The 19,266-nt window shown below is 35.1% G+C and overlaps 3 protein-coding genes across 5 annotated transcripts in view; all 3 read left to right on the top strand.

Annotated features, from left to right (window-relative positions):
* The first annotated feature begins 57 nt into the window (after nt 1-57).
* LOC123308991 (26S proteasome non-ATPase regulatory subunit 10-like) lies at nt 58-1,281 on the top strand. The gene is made up of 3 exons (XM_044891827.1): nt 58-230; nt 654-899; nt 954-1,281. The coding sequence occupies exons 1-3, from the start codon at nt 126-128 to the stop codon at nt 1,266-1,268; spliced, it is 666 nt and encodes a 221-aa protein (XP_044747762.1). The 5' UTR covers nt 58-125; the 3' UTR covers nt 1,269-1,281.
* Nucleotides 1,282-5,045: 3,764 nt separating this feature from the next.
* LOC123308992 lies at nt 5,046-5,834 on the top strand. Its single transcript, XM_044891828.1, has 2 exons — nt 5,046-5,304; nt 5,434-5,834. Exons 1-2 carry the CDS (start codon nt 5,122-5,124, stop codon nt 5,671-5,673), a joined length of 423 nt encoding a protein of 140 aa, XP_044747763.1. The 5' UTR covers nt 5,046-5,121; the 3' UTR covers nt 5,674-5,834.
* A 12,714-nt stretch (nt 5,835-18,548) lies between these two features.
* Nucleotides 18,549-19,266, top strand: part of LOC123308989 — a 32,910-nt gene continuing 32,192 nt past the window's right edge. For 2 of the 3 annotated variants that reach the window (XM_044891822.1, XM_044891821.1), the window contains exon 1: nt 18,549-18,875. The gene's annotated coding sequence lies outside the window, so the exon portion shown is untranslated. The remainder of the gene's footprint in view (nt 18,876-19,266) is intronic. The other variant, XM_044891823.1, reaches the window with a different exon arrangement.

The raw sequence follows: 19,266 nt of genomic DNA, 5'->3' as shown, positions 1-19,266 counted from the left end.
AAACCTGAGATTTTTGTTGAGAAAAGATGCATGGAAAGAATTCTGCAATTGTCAAATTTGACAATTGTTGTCAAGGTCAAATCATTACCAAGCATAATATTTGCGGACAAATTTAAAATTTGAAAATGTCCAGGCAAATTTCTCTTTTCGAGTCAGCTCATAAAGGAGATTTTGATTTAGTGAGAAATAAATTAGAAGAGGATCCAACTTTATTGAATAAGCAAGATGAGGTATTCACTTATGCTTTTTCTTACCGAATTTGTTAACAGTTCCAGAAAGCCAAAGATCAAAAATTTAGATGAATTGCTTTTGTAGAGTATCCGCAAATTGTTTCAGTGCCAAAGCAAGTGAATATAGTAATAAAAAATGTTCTTTTGTGTAACCAGCTGGAGTTCCAGGAGATCATAACAATTTTGTATTTGGACATAAATTAGATTTTGTATTTTGGTTCTTTGCAAGGAAAGGAAACAGTTGAAATGTTTCATTTTGGTGGATGTCATGCTACTTTAATAGATATTACTGAACTATATCTAAGATCCGAAGTGAAGGATGAGAAAATGAGCTGCATTCACCAAAATCACATCATTTCAATGTTTTACCTGCAAAGACAGTTCGTACCGGGGATCTAATTTTTTTGATTAATGTTTTTTCAGAGTAAGAGAATACTTCTACATTGGGCTTGTGTTGGTGGAAATTTGAAATTAGTATCACATTTAATTGAATTGGGATCTGCAGTTGATGCCTTAGATGATAATGATAACTCTCCACTCATTCTTGCAAGTTCAGCAGGGCACTTCGAAGTGGTGTGTCTTTTGATTAAAAACCGATGTAATGTGAATCAAAAAACGTCTAGTGGTCATTCAGCTCTGCAGTATGCTGCTTCGAAAGGTTGGCTCGAGGTAAATAATGAAGGTATAATAACTACAGTTTATGATACTCCATTCATTTTTCAGATTTGCAGGAAATTACTTGAAAATAAAGCTGATATAAACATAGCTGATAGTAGAGGTGCCACTCCTTTGCATAGGGCAGCTTCTAAAGGGAATACTGAGATAGTAGAATTTCTTTTAACTTTTGATGATCTTGATATAGATTCAAGAGACTCTTATGGTAATACACCGTTACATTTAGCATGTGAGGAGGATAGGCAAAGAGAGGCTCGTATGTTAGTTGAACATGGAGCTAGTTTGGACCTTAGAAATGCAGAGAAGAAAACTCCCCTTGATTTGTGTTCAAGGACTTTGTATAGATTACTAACAAATAAATAATCTTTTTAACTTACACGTGTATCTAATATCTTGAGTTAAAACCCTTTTTATAAGTGATAAGTAATCCTGATTATTGTGGCACACAAACAAGTTCAGAGAGCTAAAACTTCCCCCTCCAGCCTTATCTTACAGAAGAAAGAGATAATGTCACAGAGGGAATGGTTCTTGAGTTCCTCTAGATTCACCTTGAGAGAACCAAATATTCCAAGTCTCACCCTGCTTGTCTGCCGCCCGCTGCCAAAGAGGATGTGATTTGTGGTTTCATCCTTCTCTAGGCAAAGCGTGCAGAGTATTTTACAACGTTGTTGGATTTGTTTAAGTGAGATTTGAGCCTGCAACGTCCCATGATGGCAGCCTCTATAGATCTTTTATTGGTTGTAGAAAATCCTAAACCTGGGTTGGTTTGTTTACTGGAAGGCGCCGAGATGGCAATACTCCAGGACCTTCTGCTTCATCAAGCTGTTGTTTCGTTTCCTTGCTAAGGAATTCTGAAAGTTGGTTCTGGGCCAATAAACGTCGAGATCGCACATTCACTGGCTTGAGCATCCCTAAGCTGACCAGATTATCCCCAGTTCAATGACGGACGGACCATAGACAATCTAGGACGGACCTGGTGAATGTGTATATGGGGGGTTCATAGCTGAAGTGAACCAACTCCATGCAGCCTATAGTTTTGAGATAAATGACTTGAAGTTGTTCATCACCAATTAATTCAAAAGTGACTTCTTTAGATTTTAAAAGGTTAGAATGTAAGCATATGCTTACATTCACATTACACAAATCTAAAGAAGTCACTTTTGAATTAATTGGTGATAAACAACTTCTAAGTCATTTATCTCAAAACTAGGCTGCATGCATGGACTTGGTTCACTTCAGCTATGAACCCCTCATATATTAATACATATATACAGGGCGAGTCTTTGAATCGTAAAAATATTTTAACAGTAATAGATTCTTGAGGTAAAAAGAAACACTTTTTTCCTGTAGCATTTTTTTCCGATTCAGCCCTGTTAAAAAGATATAGCCATTTTAGGTATCATAATGAGCAGTGCCACCCCTGGTAAAACCACAGACCTAATAATATTTTATTAGGCCTATGGGTAAAACAAATTAACCTTCAGAATAACTAGCTAATTCTGTGATACTACACATCTGTGGTTCTTTTAAAAAGAGTTGCATTCGTTCAAAGTACCACATTTTTCGAATTTCATATATATTTTCTATTTTTGAACGTCAAATTACTCGGAAACTATATTTCAAAATTAATTACTCTCGATAAAACCGTTTGGGAGAACTATGAAAATAACATTTTTTATGTTTTTCAACAACTTGTATCTTTTATAAACCGAGCCGATTTGGAAAAAGTGGTGAGGGAAAAAAGTTTTTCTTTTGACCTCAAGAATCTAATGTAAAATATTTGTACGAGTCAAAGACTCACCCTGTATATGCTATGGTGTATATGCTTATGGTGTTAAAAAATAATAATTTATTGTAAACAGAGAAGTAATAAAAGTTTATAACACAAAAACGAGAATATAATAATATTAATACAATGCAATGGTTTATAACCATTGCATTGCCCTAATCTCGTTCCACAATGTAATGCATATATGCATTACATTGTGGAACGAGATTAGGGCTTCGGGCATTGCTAGAGAAGCTTCTTCATCCTCAAAATTTGAATGTCTGAAATATTTGATCAGGGAGAAAAACGCTGCTGCATTAACCATTTTTTTCATGTTTGTATATAACTTGAAACATGCCGTACAATATCTCTTCTTTCTCCAAATGCAGTGCCTAATTGACCCAAACACTACGTAGTACGTACATTGGACTTTAGAATCAAGTTTTGTTTTTTTAAGGAATGGAAATTTTTTTGAAAGATCTTCCGTAAATTTGCACTTTCTTTTTTTATTATCCATCTCGAATATTCTTGAGAAAAATACTGAATTGAATTCAAGATTTTGACGGACGTTTTCCAGTGACGGACTTCTTGAACGATTGACGGACGTCTGTCACCTTAGCATCCGATAACTCGTTGACTCTGAAGTCTGAGTGACTGAGTGTCCCAGGTACCCAAATCAGTTGCAGTCGGTTGCGACTTCCTAATTTGGAGAGGTACCTCTGTGCAGAATTGCATTTGTCAGCTGCTAGAGGATTGATGGCAGCTTGACTGTTCGTAGTGTTCGTTATGATTTTTATTGACCTTCCCCGTTCAAGATCAAGTCGATCAAGATTCACACCATCCACCAGTTGAATTTTATGTTCCTTTTTCTAGGCTAAAGAAGCTTAAATTATCAGTTTCATATTTTTTTAATTTCAGGAGGGGTGATTACACTGAACTGAATAATTTTTTTCTTTCTAAAGACTGGGATAATATCTTTGATATCTCTGTTGAACAGGCTGTTTCTGTTTTCTACGAAATTCTTAAGCAGGGTACAGAGTTGTTTGTTCCTAAAGTTAGGATCAAAAATAGAAAATATCCGTCTTATTTTTCCAGTACAACTATCGATGTAATTAAACTGAAGAATAAATTTCACAGAAAATGGAAGAAGTTCGGTTATGAATACTATTATGAAAAGTTTAGACACTTGAGATTTAAAAGTAAAGACCTTATACATAATGATTATAAGCTATATATTGATGCTGTGCAGGAACAAATAAGGACTTGCCCGAAAAAATTTTGGAACTATGTATCTAATTGTAAAAGGGATTCTTCTGTACCCTGCACAATGAAATATAATGATACTATAGCTGAGGGAGCTGAGGACGTATGTAATCTTTTTGCTTCTTATTTCCGTAGTGTGTACGAACCTGTTGGACAGGCTTCTGACAGTGTTCCGCATTCTGGTCACAACAATCTAATAGATGCCGTGTTATTCACATCAGATTTAGTAGAAAGTAGGCTGAAGTCATTAGATGATAATATTGGAGCCGGAGTTGATGGATACCCCTCGTATTTCATTAAGCATTGTGCCACTGGATTGTGCCTTCCCCTCAGTATCTTATTCAATAAATCAATGCAATCTGGAATATTTCCTGCTGTTTGGAAGCGGGCACTTCTAGTCCCGATTTATAAGAATTCAGGCAATAGAATAAGCGAGGTAAATAATTATCGCGGAATCAGTAAACTGTCAATAGTAAGGTATTTGAGAGCATAGTTTGTGATTCTTTGTTTCGTAGTGTGCGATCATCAATAATTGAATGTCAACATGGTTTTTTCTCGGGGCGTTCCATTGAGTCAAATTTAGTTATTTATTCAGAATACATTTGTAGGGCTTTGGATGATGGAACTCAGGTGGACTCAGTATACTCTGACTTCAGTAAAGCATTTGACAAAGTTGACCATAATATTCTGATGATGAAGTTAGCGGCGATTGGTGTTCATGGAGATCTTTTGAGATGGCTGTCATCTTATATTCATTGTCGCAGTCAGCTTGTCAGTCTGAACGGCTATCTGTCTTCGGCGTTCGTGGTCACTTCGGGTGTTCCCCAGGGTTCACATCTTGGCCCCTTATTGTTTTTGATTTTTATCAACGACATCAAAGAATGCTTCAAGCATTGTATCATCCTCTTATACGCCGATGACCTGAAAATTTTCAGAAGAATAACATCTCTCCAGGATTGCTACAATATACAGGAAGATCTCCAAAGATTTTTGGTCTACTGTTACAAAAATAAACTTAAGCTCAACTATGATAAGTGTGCATGTATTACTTTTACAAGGAAGAATAATTGGATCAACTTTCGATACCATCTGGCACAGAATAGCGTTGTCAGGGTGGACCAAGTTAGAGACCTTGGCATACTATTTGACTCAAAACTGACTTTTCATGCTCATTTCGATCTTGTCATGTCTACTTCTAATAAGGCATTAGGTTTTTTATGTAGAATATGCAAGGACTTTCAGGACGAAGCGGCGGTGAAATCTCTGTATTATTCCTTTGTATTCAGTAAACTTAGTTATGGTAGTGTAGTGTGGTCTCCATATTATAATGTGCACAAGCTACGGTTTGAAAGACTGCAAAATAAATTGGTGAGATTTCTTCACTTCAAAATAACAGGGGAATACGTAACATTGGGAATCGGTGATATTCGAAACAGATATGGTATCCAACTTTTAGAACAAAGGAGGATAATTTCTGACTTAATTTTCCTTTTCAAGATCGTGATGAATTGCTACGACTCGCCGGAGTTATTATCACTCGTGCATTTTCATGTACCGCAGAGGCAAACGAGAAATAGACAGCTTTTTCATAACAGAAGTTTCAGGACAAACGTGGGTAGGAATTCCCCTGTGACCAGGATGTGTGACCACTTTAATAAATATGTCATTGATTTAAATATTTTCATTATGTCCTTGCTCTCCTTCAAGAAGAAATGTAAGGAAATTTTCTGTTTATAAGACAGTGCATACTAGTTATTTAGGTTTTTCTTTTTTGTGGAATGTACATTGTTGGTTTCCCGGATAACCGTGGGTACTTTTGTAGACACTTATAAGTTTTTTGTATTCTATCTATTTGTGGATGCTATTTTGGGTGTAACCTGTTTGTATCCCTTTTTCTCAATAAATAAATAAATAAAAAAAACCCCTGTCAAGCAAATGATTGCCGCATAGATTAATAACGCCTGGAATGCTATCAGTCTACGATTATGTAGACTTCGGCTCCAGCCGGCTGGAACCATGCTACAATCTCAGCTTCGAGCGATTTTCCACATTTTCATTTTAGAGTCGAAAAATCGAGGTGTTAATTTTTCGTTGGACCACACTGTATATTTTATCAATATTATGGATATGCATTTTTCAAACTGAATGAAATTTCAGAATGGGTGCATCTGCTCCAACAATCAATTGTTTTCGAAATTTTATGAGATTTTTGAAAAATTATGAAGATAAAAGATGCCTATGTTAATAGAATGCCTTCTCAAAGCTGTCAATTACCGACATTAGGTACCTACATTACGCAGTCCTCGGCAACCGTGAAAGTGGCAATATTTTGCAAAGGAAATTAACAGCTCGGTTAGGGTTATAATATAACACATAACCAAATTGATTAATTTTACTATGAATCTATATATAAATTCACTCAACACCCTGCTGCTGAACAATATAGTATATCCGTACATCATCATTATACAAGGTGAGTAATGAGGAATCGTACGTACCTATTCCTACCACGTGTATAGGGGCGTCCAATGCGTCCATATAAATTGCTTGAGATGTTCTCTGCGTTTTTTTTTACCCTCCCATTCTGATGAGATGCTGGGACCCCTCGGAGTGAGTATATTCCAAAATTCAGAATGAATTTCTGGATTTCATTCCAAACTTTTCGAAGCCTTGACATTTTTTCTTACCTCCAACCAATTTCGAGAAAATCGCTGCAGAACGAAAGGTTGCTATTATGAGAATAAAAAACAGAAGGTTAAGTACCCACTCCATTTGGTTTTTAATAATTTTAATTTGTTTTTGAAAACATGTAATTTAACTTTGATTTTTTCACAAAATATTTTACTATAAAAATAACCCTCTATAATAATATGATATCAATGAGACAAATTATTTTAATTTTCGCATCATGTTTTTCGAATTCGCTTGTGCCCCTATTTCTATTATTTTCTGAAATACGGAAGGTTTAGTTAACTTGATAGGAAAATTACCATTAATCATTTATTCTTGCGTGAAAATTTTCATTGCGGTGTTTTGAGAAGAATCGTCATTTATAATATGACATAAATGTTTTATGAAAATTTTGAACGAAAAATCGACGAGTGTTATTTCGGTGACTATATAATTTTGTTTTTATTTTAGTCTCTAGTACCTAATGATTATTTTTTCGAATTAAAAACTGAGACTACGGAATTAATTCTTTATTAAATAGTGATACCTATAAAGTTTCATATTGGAATTTTGAATTCAGCAAAAGTTTCTTTTGCAATCGAAGTTCAAAATGGCACTACATGTAGTTAAAGAGCCTTTTCTCAACAAAATGAGTCAGAAATAGCAGAAATAAGATATAACATACAAAAATTCAATTCACCGTTTTTTTATTAATATTTTTCAGAATAATCTAAATGAATTGTTTGTTGCTGACTATCAAAATGATGAAAAACGAAAATATTTTCGAAAATTGAGACAGCCAATAACTGATATGTTATGCCTTTTTCTGTTCCTGCAATTTTCATATTCAATTTCACTTATTCGATGATTTGGGTAAATTAAAAGAATGAAGGGGATCGTTCGATTTTGTATTGGTCTTGAAAGAAATTTTGATCACTAATTCTTACTTTTTTCAATAATTTTATTCTAAAAATATCAGAAAAATTTTAGTATATTCATTTATATGTATTATTAACAAGTTGTTTCGAAAGAAATATCATCAGTTTAAAATTAATACAACAACAATCAAATTTGTCATTCCTACATAATACATAATCATCAATTCATCGTAAATGTGGGAACACACAGTATTTTATGAATACATATTCTTTGTCGTCCTCTTCATTAACAATGTTTCGGATTGTGGAAACGTTCAGCTAAAATAAAAGTAGTTCAGATTGATATGAAACATAGGTATTAAAAATTTACTTACATCGAAAATGTTTGATACCATCTGGAAAATGGTAGATGAAAGAGTATCAGGATTACTTTTCAGATGAGCTGCCCTCAATTCTGCATAACATTTCCTGATACTCCTTCTTTGCGGCTTTTCAACTATTTTCGGCATTTTGTCGACTTTAGAATACCTGAAACAACTCTGAAACTCTGAACAAATATTTTGTTTGAAGAAACAAAATATTTGTTCAGAGTTCAGTTGTTCACTTGGTCTCTGTATTTCATTCCTCCTTTATCTATGCTGTATTTGTTGATATTAGTTGTGGCAACGGCGTTATGATATTGATGACATTTCATGAGTGCCAACCTTACTCCGTTCTAGTTACAAAAACTTGAGAAAATTAATTCATGGCCTACCGACTGCTAAAATAAATTTGAATGCAGTATAGTAACTCATATTTTTGAAAATGATCCACGTCGCCATAGAAGGTGGGAACCGAATAAAACACAGAGTCGGAATTTTACTAAATTGAGACTTTCAAGGTTTCAAGTCTAAATGAACTCTCAACTAAATTCCGACTTCAATCTCGGAATTTCCGACTTGGTCTCGTTAATTTTCCACAAATCCATTTTTTTTTAATTCAATTCAATTTTCACTTCACAAAAGGCACACTTGTTCTGAAAGTGAAACAAACGAATGAAATTGTATTTTATGTTTATTTTGAGAATACGGTCCGATTTTTAATTGTTTACTTTTAATTTTCACTGCTAACAATTATTTTTTATTCTGAATCATCAATACATAGGAAGTGAGAACACCTGAAAAACATACTGCGTGGGCTTTTTAAAACGAAACAGACGAGATAACGGGCGGAATAAATTTATTTCGAAAAAATGCTTGGACACGTCGATTTTTGTTTCGAGGGGGACAACTTTCAAGGTCAAATTCACAACTATATCGCTTCAACCCTTAGTGTTAAAACACCAACCCCTAAATTTTGAATAGGAAAGACTGGGTGAGTGATACCTCATTTGAAAGGTCTTTTTATCCTGAATTCAGCGTATTAATTTTTTTCTCATTTAATGCATTTGTTTTCGAGATATTCAATTTTGAATTTCGTACAGTACTAGTAAATCCGCTAACCACGCTATGTGAAATCACAATTATTCGACTAATTCATTCTGTGGTTACGATGGTAACCATTAATTGTCAACATTAGACAACGAAATAATTATTTTTGGTAGTTACCAGAGAGTTTGTCTCTGGTAGTTACTTTCTTCAACAATTATAAGGTGGTTGCCTCGTCTGTTTCATTTTAAAAAGCCCATCCTGTATTTGGAAAATGTATTATTGAACTGTGAATTCTTTCGAAATTATCAAATCTTAGGCAGAATGATGGGTAAATACGATATTAGAAAATGCATTATTCCGAGAGTGTTGGTATTGCTCAATGCTCAGAAAATATCTACATATCGAATATCCATATGAATTCAATTCGAAGAAGGATGCTAAAGGTTCCTTTCGGTAATTTTCAAAGTGTATATTGAGGAAAAAACTGAAGGTGTCAATACTGTCAATAACTCCATAACTATTGGCCCCATTCTGTCCATTCTGGAACTCGACCTACATGCAACCCTGAAAATTTCAAGTTTCTGACACTTTTTGTTCGGAAGTTAGAGTATTTGAGGGCAACGGACAAACATATCTGATTTCCACCAAGAATTTCTCATCAATATAGGCCCAAACCAATCGTTTGAAACCGTTGTCGGCTCAAATTAGTCAAATTGAATGATAACGCTCTCGTGTCTATAAATAAGAGTTCAAAAACAAAGTGGCGACAAATTTCAATACCTTGTAACTCTGAAATTAAGCGCTTCGTGAAAATATGTGCAAGATATTTCCTTTAATAAACCAAAAGATTCTCTCTTTTTGGACCAGCGCACACGCCATTTTGCAATTTTCAACTATATACTATAAATTATTCCAAAAATTTATGATTAATAAATCGACAAATCACCCAGTATCTTGGTTTCCAACATCTACCCTGAAGGTATGCGCATTTCCCAATGAATTAACCACCTGTATACATATGAACTAGTGAGAATAAATTGGAAATACATATTCTGATTTTTGGTACATGAATAATTGGATTGTGAAAGCATAAAAACTAATTAGATTAGAGAGGGTATACGTTTTGGAATTTCAGCAACACGTTAGACGATGATTGATGTTTCGCTTCGTCATGCTGGTTATTCTTTTGCTGGTTGTTTTTGTAAGAAAATTTTTCGATTACGGCTTTTCATATTTTTCGATTTCAAGACCACAATACCTTCTGACTGGGTTACACAGTGTGCTAGATTTCTTTTTTAGAGTCAACGACCAATTGGAATATTGATTATAATCACATTGTGAATCTCAAGCGCCCCCTATCTGACTGCTAAGTTCACCTTTCACCGTTCCGGCGCCTAAAAATCGACGTTATTGTTAAAAACAGCTCAGTGTTCTGCAAGGGGTTGTCTTTGGAAGCTGATGACAAGCAGACAAATTTTTATCATAATAAATAGATAAGAGCTTTCAGTGAGCAGTGGCGTTGCATATTTGTAGGTATAGTGTGAGCAGAAAAATAACTACGAGAAAAGTTAACTGTTCAACAAATATTTAACCTGATGTGACAAAATTTTGGAAATCACACTACTTTTCTAAAACATCTTTAGGAGAAAAAAAAATCATATTGAAAAATCTGATTAAGGTGGATGTAGTTAATCATCAGAAGGATACAGCTTATTAAAATTAAATACTTTATACTTTTGGCTAAATATTTCGATTATTTAGAAATCGAAACTTAAATTCGATTATATCGAAGGGATTGAGTTTTTTCAAAATTTCCATCAGCAGAAGTTAAAGTAGGTTAGAGAAAAATTTAATTAGTCAAGAGGCGGATCAATTATATTATCAACGGATAATTAAATTTTTCAAAAAATCTGAAATTTTCTTCGTACCCTGTAGATTTTTTACATTAACTAGAAATTCTCCCACATACAGATTGCAAATGAATATTTGCGAAAAAAATTGAGGTGTGATTCCTTGTCAAAATATAGTGTTGCTTTTTCATATAATTTTTTGAGCAGCCCCTTCTTAGATACAGATCCTTAAAGATGTCACCTAAAAAGCAATTTCTAATTTTCTTCGTAAAACCAGAGTGTTGACAGAAATCAAATTGAGCAGATATTCTATGAGACCGAGAAGGCAATGGAAAAAATTTCTCCTATAATTGCAAGGGGCAGAGAAGGCCACCCCTCAAATTTGTTCCGCAAAAAACTTCTGTCCTCATTCTTATTAAACAATCATAAACGATATCATAAACGAATTTAATTGGTGAGATTTTGAAGTAATATTCTTTTTTTTTCACACTTGTGACCTAAGTCTCTTTTATCAGAGTTGGTATCGAAATGAGCCATTTCATAAAATCGTGTAAGTTACTAAAAATAATGAGAACAATTCGGCAATCCTAAGTTTCCATTTTCATTACCACGTGAATATCGAACCGATCGAACGAGCCAATATCTTGAACGAAACCACATTGTCGAATCAGGAGATAAGCTTTTTCCCACTGCATTGCTATAATTCAGCTAACAAACGGTCCATGGTCGTATTAGGATCTATTTCAGTAATCATTTTCATTTTTTTTTCAACTTTATTATTTTGAAAGTTTGTACTTATAGGTGATTTTTGGTGAAACGCTTCATTTTGACCGGTTCTTCTGTTGAAATAAAGACTTACCTTCAAATACACCCTGTATATTAATTTATTTATCGATCTATTGAGAACCCAAGGTCATCATAAAAATAGAATTTCTGGAAAATAAATCAGTCTATGCATTCATGGCGTAAACAAATTCGAATAATTACTTTTTAAATAATGATTTGATGATCATTCGAATCATTGTTATTGATGCCAAATCTATAGAATCATTTTTGCGAAACAATGTTCGTGCATTTTATGCCTTCAGTCTAGAAAATAACCCAGGAGATACACTTCCGACTTCCATAAATATTCTCGATTGGTCCATTATGGTTATCGATTTTTTGCATAATTATAATCAGAATTCCATTATTTCATTAGAATCAAAATTCAATCGAGAATCGATGTATAAGAAAACTGCAGAATTAAAAGAGGTAGGTATAGAAGAACCAGTGAAAGGGGAGGGAGTTTAGTGGGTGAGAGAACCACACAACCTTTGCAACCCTACTAGTCCGGGAGGCAGGGCCTTTTTTTTCAAGGAATTTCATCCCGGCTGAATTTAATACTGTAGGTTGTAGTCACATTGCAAATGACGAAACCAACCGTCAGCTGGTCAAGTAGCGGTGGGTGCGCGCGTGGGAGGCGGCGGAACTTGGGAAAAAATGCAAAATTTCAAGTGATTTTATCCCGGCTGAAATTTTTTATATGTAATATTAATGTTGAATAGAAACAAAATAGTGAAGTCAGCCGATAGGCGGAGGGTGGAAAATACGTCAGTCGAGCGCGTGAACTGGGGAAAAAAATTTGAAAATCAAGTTATTTCATCCCGAATGAAAACACCTCCATATGATTCCTTACATATATCGAAATATAAAAATGAACGTCAGCTGCGTGTCTAGCGGGGGAAAGACCGTCAGTCAGATCATTGAAAATTCCGCGCGCCGTATAAATGCATGAGCGCGCTCATACATTTTTGCTCTGACTGACGGTCTTTCCCCCGCTAGACACGCAGCTGACACGCAGACCGTCAGTCAGAGCAAAAATGTATGAGCGCGCTCATGCATTTATACGGCGCGCGGAATTTTCAATGATCTGACTGACGGTCTTTCCCCCGCTAGACACGCAGCTGACGGTCATTTTTATATTTCCATATATGTAAGAAATCATATGGAGGTGTTTTCATTCGGGATGATATTACTTGACTCTCAAATTTTTTCCCCAAGTTCACGTGCTCGACTGACGTATTTTACACCCTCCGCCGATCGGCTGACTATGTTTCTGATTAATATCAATATTACATGTAGAAAATTTCAGCCCTGATAAAATCACTTGAAATTTTGCATTTTTTCCCAAGTTCCGCCATCTCCCACGCCCGCACCCACCACACTTATTTTCAAAGAAGCACTCGTTGAATTTTTGATGGACGATTGGTTAAATGATCACATGGCATCGTAGATTGGGAATAAAACAGTTTTCGTAAACTATATGCCACAAATATGAAGTTGAACAAAATTCAACGATCATCGGATCCATTGTTAACGTGTCCAGGTCACGAAGAAGCAGAGATGTTTTTTTTTTCTCTTTCTTTTCTTTTTGTTTTTTCCCTTTTTTCGTCTTTTTGTAGATTCATTCCCGGCAACGGGATACAGCAATGAATGAATGAATGAATGAATGAATGAATGAATGAATGATGTTCATGTAACTCCATATGATTTCTTACATATATGGAAATATAAAAATGACCGTCAGCTGCATGTCTAGCGGGGGAAAGACCGTCAGTCAGAGCAAAAATGTATGAGCGCGTCCATGCATTTATACGGCGCGCGGAATTTTCAATGGTCTGACTGATGCTTTTTTCTCATATGTTAATAAAGCCTACGGATATTTTAACATTTATATTTATTGAAACTATGATTTCGATCAATATCAAATGGGTTTGTTACGATTAACCCATGATACATGTAGGTAAAGCAGCAACATCATATAACATACTTAATTATAGTATAGTATATTCATTCCATTTCTACAATTAATTTACTTGTCACAGATATGTCAAAATAAAATAGAAACATGTCAAATCAACAACAAAAATATATATCTCAGGAGCAATTTTTTTTTTACAAAATTCTCTAAATTCTTCCAAGTTATAAGGTTAACACTGAAGTATGTAGCTGTAGCTGTGAATCCTTCTCCGAAAAAGGTCAAACTGATCGATACCTTGCAAATTTCTTGGTAAGCCATTGAATAATTTCATCGCTACATAATGGACATTTTTCTCCCTTAAAGTTGAGGAGTGTATGGGATAAAAGAAGGGTTCAGTTCTTCTTGTGTTATTACCATTCTTACAGTCCTCAAAGTAATACTGGTGCTTGTGGAGAAATAGAAGTAGTCTTATATGTAGAGACCATAAACTGTCAGAATGTTGTTTTTTCTAAAGTGACCCCGAGACGATTCTCTGTGTCCAAGTGATAGTATAGATCTTATTGCACATATGCAATTAATCATTCATATTTTTATTAATTCGTTATCAACATAATCAACATTCAAATAAATCGGTAGGTACAGGTAAATGTGCTTGGCTCCAAAGGTGGACGATGTATGCCGTTCGAAAGCAATGTTGGTTCAGTTCAGCCTTAGAGGGCGGGAATAACAATCCGTCAATTTTTTTTTCCAAGTTAAGTGGATTTCAATCATCTTAACTGCCGTATGCTCTATTGAATGTTAACACATGAGCAGTGTTAATATCATCAAATTCTGTAAATCCATATATTCTACAAAAATAGCATTCCAAGTATGTGAACAATTGATCGAGGTTACAATTGGGAATTTGTGAAAAGTCACTCACTGCTTGGATGTACGTTGGAAACTTCCGGAGAATTTCAAACGTTTTTTTTGCCTTTACGGTAAAATGCTGAGTTGAAATTGTATCCACTGAAGGCATGAAATCCTGGCAATACAGAGCACAAATTTGGACCCGATGATGCAAACAATTTGATGACATCAATGAATGTCATATTGCCGGTCCAACATGCATCGAGATTTGGACGTTCTTCTCGATGAAATTCATATTTCCCAACATAATGATCAATATATCTGTATCAGAACATCGCATTGTTACATGAACATCAGATTTCAAGTGACAGACATGGAAAACCATCTCTGCTTCTTCGTTACCTGGACACGTTAACAATGGATCCGATGATCGTTGAATTTTACCTTGTTCAACTTCATATTTGTGGCATTCCATATAGTTTACGAAAACTGTTTTATTCCCAATCCATGATGCCATGTGATCATTTAATCAATCGTCCATTGAAAATTCAACGAGCGCTTCTTTGAAAATAAATGTGGTGGGTGCGGGCGTGGGAGACGGCGGAACTTGGGAAAAAATGCAAAATTTCAAGTGATTTTATCAGGGCTGAAATTTTCTATATGTAATATTGATGTTAATCAAAAACATGATAGTGAAGTCAGCCGATTGGCGGAGGATGTAAAATACGTCAGTCGAGCACGTGAACTAGGGAAAAAAATTTGAAAGTCAAGTGATTTAATCCCGAATGAAAACACCTCCATATGATTTCTTACATATATGGAAATATAAAAATGACCGTCAGCTGCGTGTCTAGCGGGGGAAAGACCGTCAGTCAGAGCAAAAATTTATGAGCGCGCTCATGCATTTATACGGCGCGCGGAATTTTCAATGATCTGACTGACGGTCTTTCCCCCGCTAGACACGCAGCTTACGGTCATTTTTATATTTCCATATATGTAAGGAATCATATGGAGGTGTTTTCATTCGGAATGAAATCACTTGATTTTCCAATTTTTTTCCCCTGTTCACGCGCTCGACTGACGTATTTTCCACCCTCCGCCTATCGGCTGACTTCACTATTTTGTTTCTATTTAACATTAATATTACATATAAAAAATTTCAGCCGGGATAAAATCACTTGAAATTTTGCATTTTTTCCTAAGTTCCGCCGCCTCCCACGCCCGCACCCACCGATGGTATTGAAGCTGACGGTCGGTTTCGTCATTTGCAATGTGACTACAACCTACAGTATTAAATTCAGCCGGGATGAAATTCCTTGAAAAAAAAGCCCCTGCCTCCCGGACTATACATTGCTCCGCCCAGCCGCTGAAAAGGCTCATACAGGGCACAAAAAAGAAGAAAAGGTAGGTATAGTTGTTAAGTTGTATTCAACTGAATAATTTTGTATTAACTCAAACTAATAGCGATAAGTCATTAAGCTTTAGCTCTCTTGGAGCCGTTTCCAGGTTTTCGAGCTCATGGTGGTAGTCAGGTCCGGACTGCTCCTCGTTTCTTTGTGTTATTCGGGTACCACTATTTTCTGCTTTTCCCATTTATTACCTTTCGTTTTTGCAGTCCCCAGAAGTACCGCGTTCTGCATGATCGTATAGAAATTTTCGTTCAATTAAAACTTTCAGAAAGTATCTTCTATATCAGCCTCGTAGATGAAATGACAAAAGGGATGGTTCTAACATCTTTGAGCTTCCATTGTCTCCTGATTTGTTCCTCGAGATCTGTGTATTTTGAAATCTTTTGAATACTCCTATCTAGAAGACTGTTGATATTTGGGATCGCCCCGTCGATGAATAGTGCTGGATGTACTCCATTCACTAATATATAGGCAAACGGATGACAAGGAATTTCCTTCTATTGAAAGAACCAAAAGAATGATGGCATTTGAGGACTTTAATTTCAGAAAAGACCTTCAACGACAAATTTGGAATTAAAATCAGACGCATTTCATTTTAGGATTGATTTTATCGAATGAATTCTTGATGAGATTCAATAACTGATGTCGTAACATCTTCAGCCTTTTGCCCAAGAGAATAACCGTCATTAGGTAGTAGAAAAAATTGATGAAAAATGAAGTAAGGTGACAATTTTTTTGAAAAACACATGAGCTCATGTATCTATGGTTATCAATAAATATGGCTCAAACGACAGCAAATGAGTGATACTAACACCTCCACCAAGGTTCACGTCTAATTTGGAAACACCCTGTATGTAGAACGGACAACATATCGATGATTTAAAACCCGAAAATGTTTTGACAGTCATCATAACATTACATTTTTGTCAGAACAATCATGGTACATGCTTTCAAAATAAAAAAATTAACAAAACCACATAAATCACGGTAGGTACTCTGATTTTAAATCCCGTGAATTATTAGTCTGGGGTTGCATGAAATCACTGGTAACTAAGTAGTATATTCACCTGAGATTAATACTCGGGATCAGCTTATTATAAAAATAGAAGAAGCTAGGCAGAAAACAAAGAACATTCCGAATGTGATTCGGAAAGCAGTTCGGGATGTTCTGAAACGAGCAAGGAAATGTTTAGACCAAAATGGAGGACATTTCGAGTAGTTCATGTAGTTTTTTCTTTCAATTTCGTATTTATGTTTGTTTTATTGCTTTTTCTATTTTGAGACATGTACAGGGTGGGCAAAATTGGTGATACCTGAATTACTACTTTTTCAATCCAACGAGATAGAGGAAAATGCATGGCACATTACGGTCTTTATTTTTCAAGAAACTAATTATGCCATCAACTGCATTACTCTATCTTCTTTTGTTTTCGAGTTATAGATCAAAATTAAAATTTTAACTTTGATCATTATCTCCGTTTCTGTTTAAGCTAGGATGTTGAAATGAAAACATTATACAGACACTTTTTTGATAGCAATCCAGTGGCGTCCTATGATTTTTTCCAACAGGTATATTTGCTGAGCTATAACATAAAGTTGTATTTTTTCTTATGAAAACAGTAGTTTAAAATGACTTAGAAAGAATCGCCATTTTTTTACCGTTTCAGAAACTGGATTGCTATCAAAAAAGTGTCTGTATTGTGTCTTCATTTCAACATCCTAGCACAAACAGAAACGGAAATAATGACCAAAGTTGAAATCGCCCAAATTTAAATTTTGGCCTATAACTCAAAAACAAAAGAAGATAGAGGAATGCAGTTGATGGCATTATTAGTTTCTCGAAAAAAGACGACAAGAATGATACATTCATTTTTCTCTATCTCGCTGGGTTAAAAAGTTGTAGTTCATGTATCACCAATTTTGCCCAGCCTGTACATACCTAATTGCTTTAAGAAAAATGAAATCGACCTAATTCATTACAATTCTTTCCCTGAGACATTCAATAACAATATCCAAGCAATATTAATTTCGATAATCAGTTATCTACATACAGTTCTTGATTTTTTCTGGAAATGAGAACTTAAAAATACAAACTGAAATGGACTGCAGCTTTAAAAAGGAGAGCCAATGTAATAAGTAATTACTAAGTAATGTTAAAATTAGTATGCATTCAATAGTTTTGATATCTCATGATTAAAAGTCACTTCAAACCACTTTCAGAAATACAAGTTCTCTAAAAAACTTCACTATTACTTTGAAAATTTGTGCAGTGAAACTATCTGCGCGAAAATTTGAAGTATGCTTCAGTTTAGTCTTTTGTGGTTTTTTCAAATATTTAAACGATTTTCAAAATTTCGATTTATAGGGTGTTATTTCAAGGATTCAAGCGATTAATAATTTTTTGTTAACCCGGACCTCGATTTTACTTGCGGTTATTGCATGATACATTTGAGCTTTAAATAAGAAACACGTTTGCCAAATATGAAGAAAATATACCGAGTGGTTCGTCTGATATAGCCTCAGGAAGAAACGAGCAAAATTCATAAAACATCCTGTATCTCGGCTACGAAGACAGTAAGAGCCAATAAATGTGGTATCTCCAGGCCACCTATCCGCCTGTTGAGCATTTTCGTTTCCCAATGAAACACCCCGTATAAGAGTACTTTTCGTTCTTCGGTTCATTTGGAAAATGCTCCCCCTCAGTTCAATTTTAAACGGACAAATTCCAACTCCCAACACTTATTTCCAGCGTTGACTCACCTAAGGCGTTCCAGGTCCTGGCGCCCATTCCATCTAGCTGCCCCTGGCAATCCCGAATTTTCCCGACTGGATGAAAGACCGCCGACGCTTCCTTTCGTCGCTAGAATCTGCAGTTGCGGAAATCGGAAAATCTAGTATGTGGTTGTATTAAGATGTAGTATACTATTCCCAATAATGTACGTTGCACCCGAGAACATGTTTTACACATTATAATATCCATTTACCTGAAAAATATGAAGATAACTACGGTTGGTTGCGTGAAAGTGCATAATTTTCTATTACATAATGTTCACGCCTGAAGTAGGACCATTGTGAACTATGTGAAAACATTGTTAATAGAGAGGCGATCAGAATGTGGGTGACCCAATGAGGTAAATCTACTCCGTATTATATGCCATGTGGATAGATGACAATCTATGCAGATTGCCGTGTGTGAAACCCACCCTGTAAATACCTACCCCGATGAATTTTTAAATGAACTGCATACATGCAAGAATCATTTTGATACTCGTTCAGCGATTTATATTCAAGAAATTCTTGATCACCTTGATCGTAATATTGCGAATTATTATTATGAAAATGTATCAAATTGGAAAAAGTCATCTCGAGTTCCATTAAAATATCACAGTTGTTCAAAAAATTTCGGATTCTGTTCTTACTCATCACTTTTACATTCCCTATTCCAATAGAAAGTAATATGAAAGAAAAAAGTGCACCAAAACATATATAACATCCCAACTTGTATTGTTCTGTTATAATAAT

The sequence above is a fragment of the Coccinella septempunctata genome, chromosome 3 (genome assembly GCF_907165205.1).
Source record: "Coccinella septempunctata chromosome 3, icCocSept1.1, whole genome shotgun sequence".
In the NCBI taxonomy this organism is placed as follows: Eukaryota; Metazoa; Arthropoda; class Insecta; order Coleoptera; family Coccinellidae; genus Coccinella; species Coccinella septempunctata.
The sequence above is the reverse complement of the archived record's forward strand: the minus strand, read 5'-3'. Positions and strand labels throughout refer to the sequence as shown.

Excerpts from the sequence above, each read along its gene's own strand:
- LOC123308992 (XM_044891828.1), top strand. The coding sequence starts at position 5,122 with ATGTCTACTTCTAATAAGGCATTAGGTTTTTTATGTAGAATATGCAAG. Across the intron at positions 5,305-5,433 it reads AAAGACTGCAAAATAAATTG|ATCGTGATGAATTGCTACGA; the intron begins GTGAGATTTCTT and ends TTCCTTTTCAAG.
- LOC123308991 (XM_044891827.1), top strand. The coding sequence starts at position 126 with ATGTCCAGGCAAATTTCTCTTTTCGAGTCAGCTCATAAAGGAGATTTT. Across the intron at positions 231-653 it reads TATTGAATAAGCAAGATGAG|AGTAAGAGAATACTTCTACA; the intron begins GTATTCACTTAT and ends ATGTTTTTTCAG. Across the intron at positions 900-953 it reads CTTCGAAAGGTTGGCTCGAG|ATTTGCAGGAAATTACTTGA; the intron begins GTAAATAATGAA and ends TTCATTTTTCAG.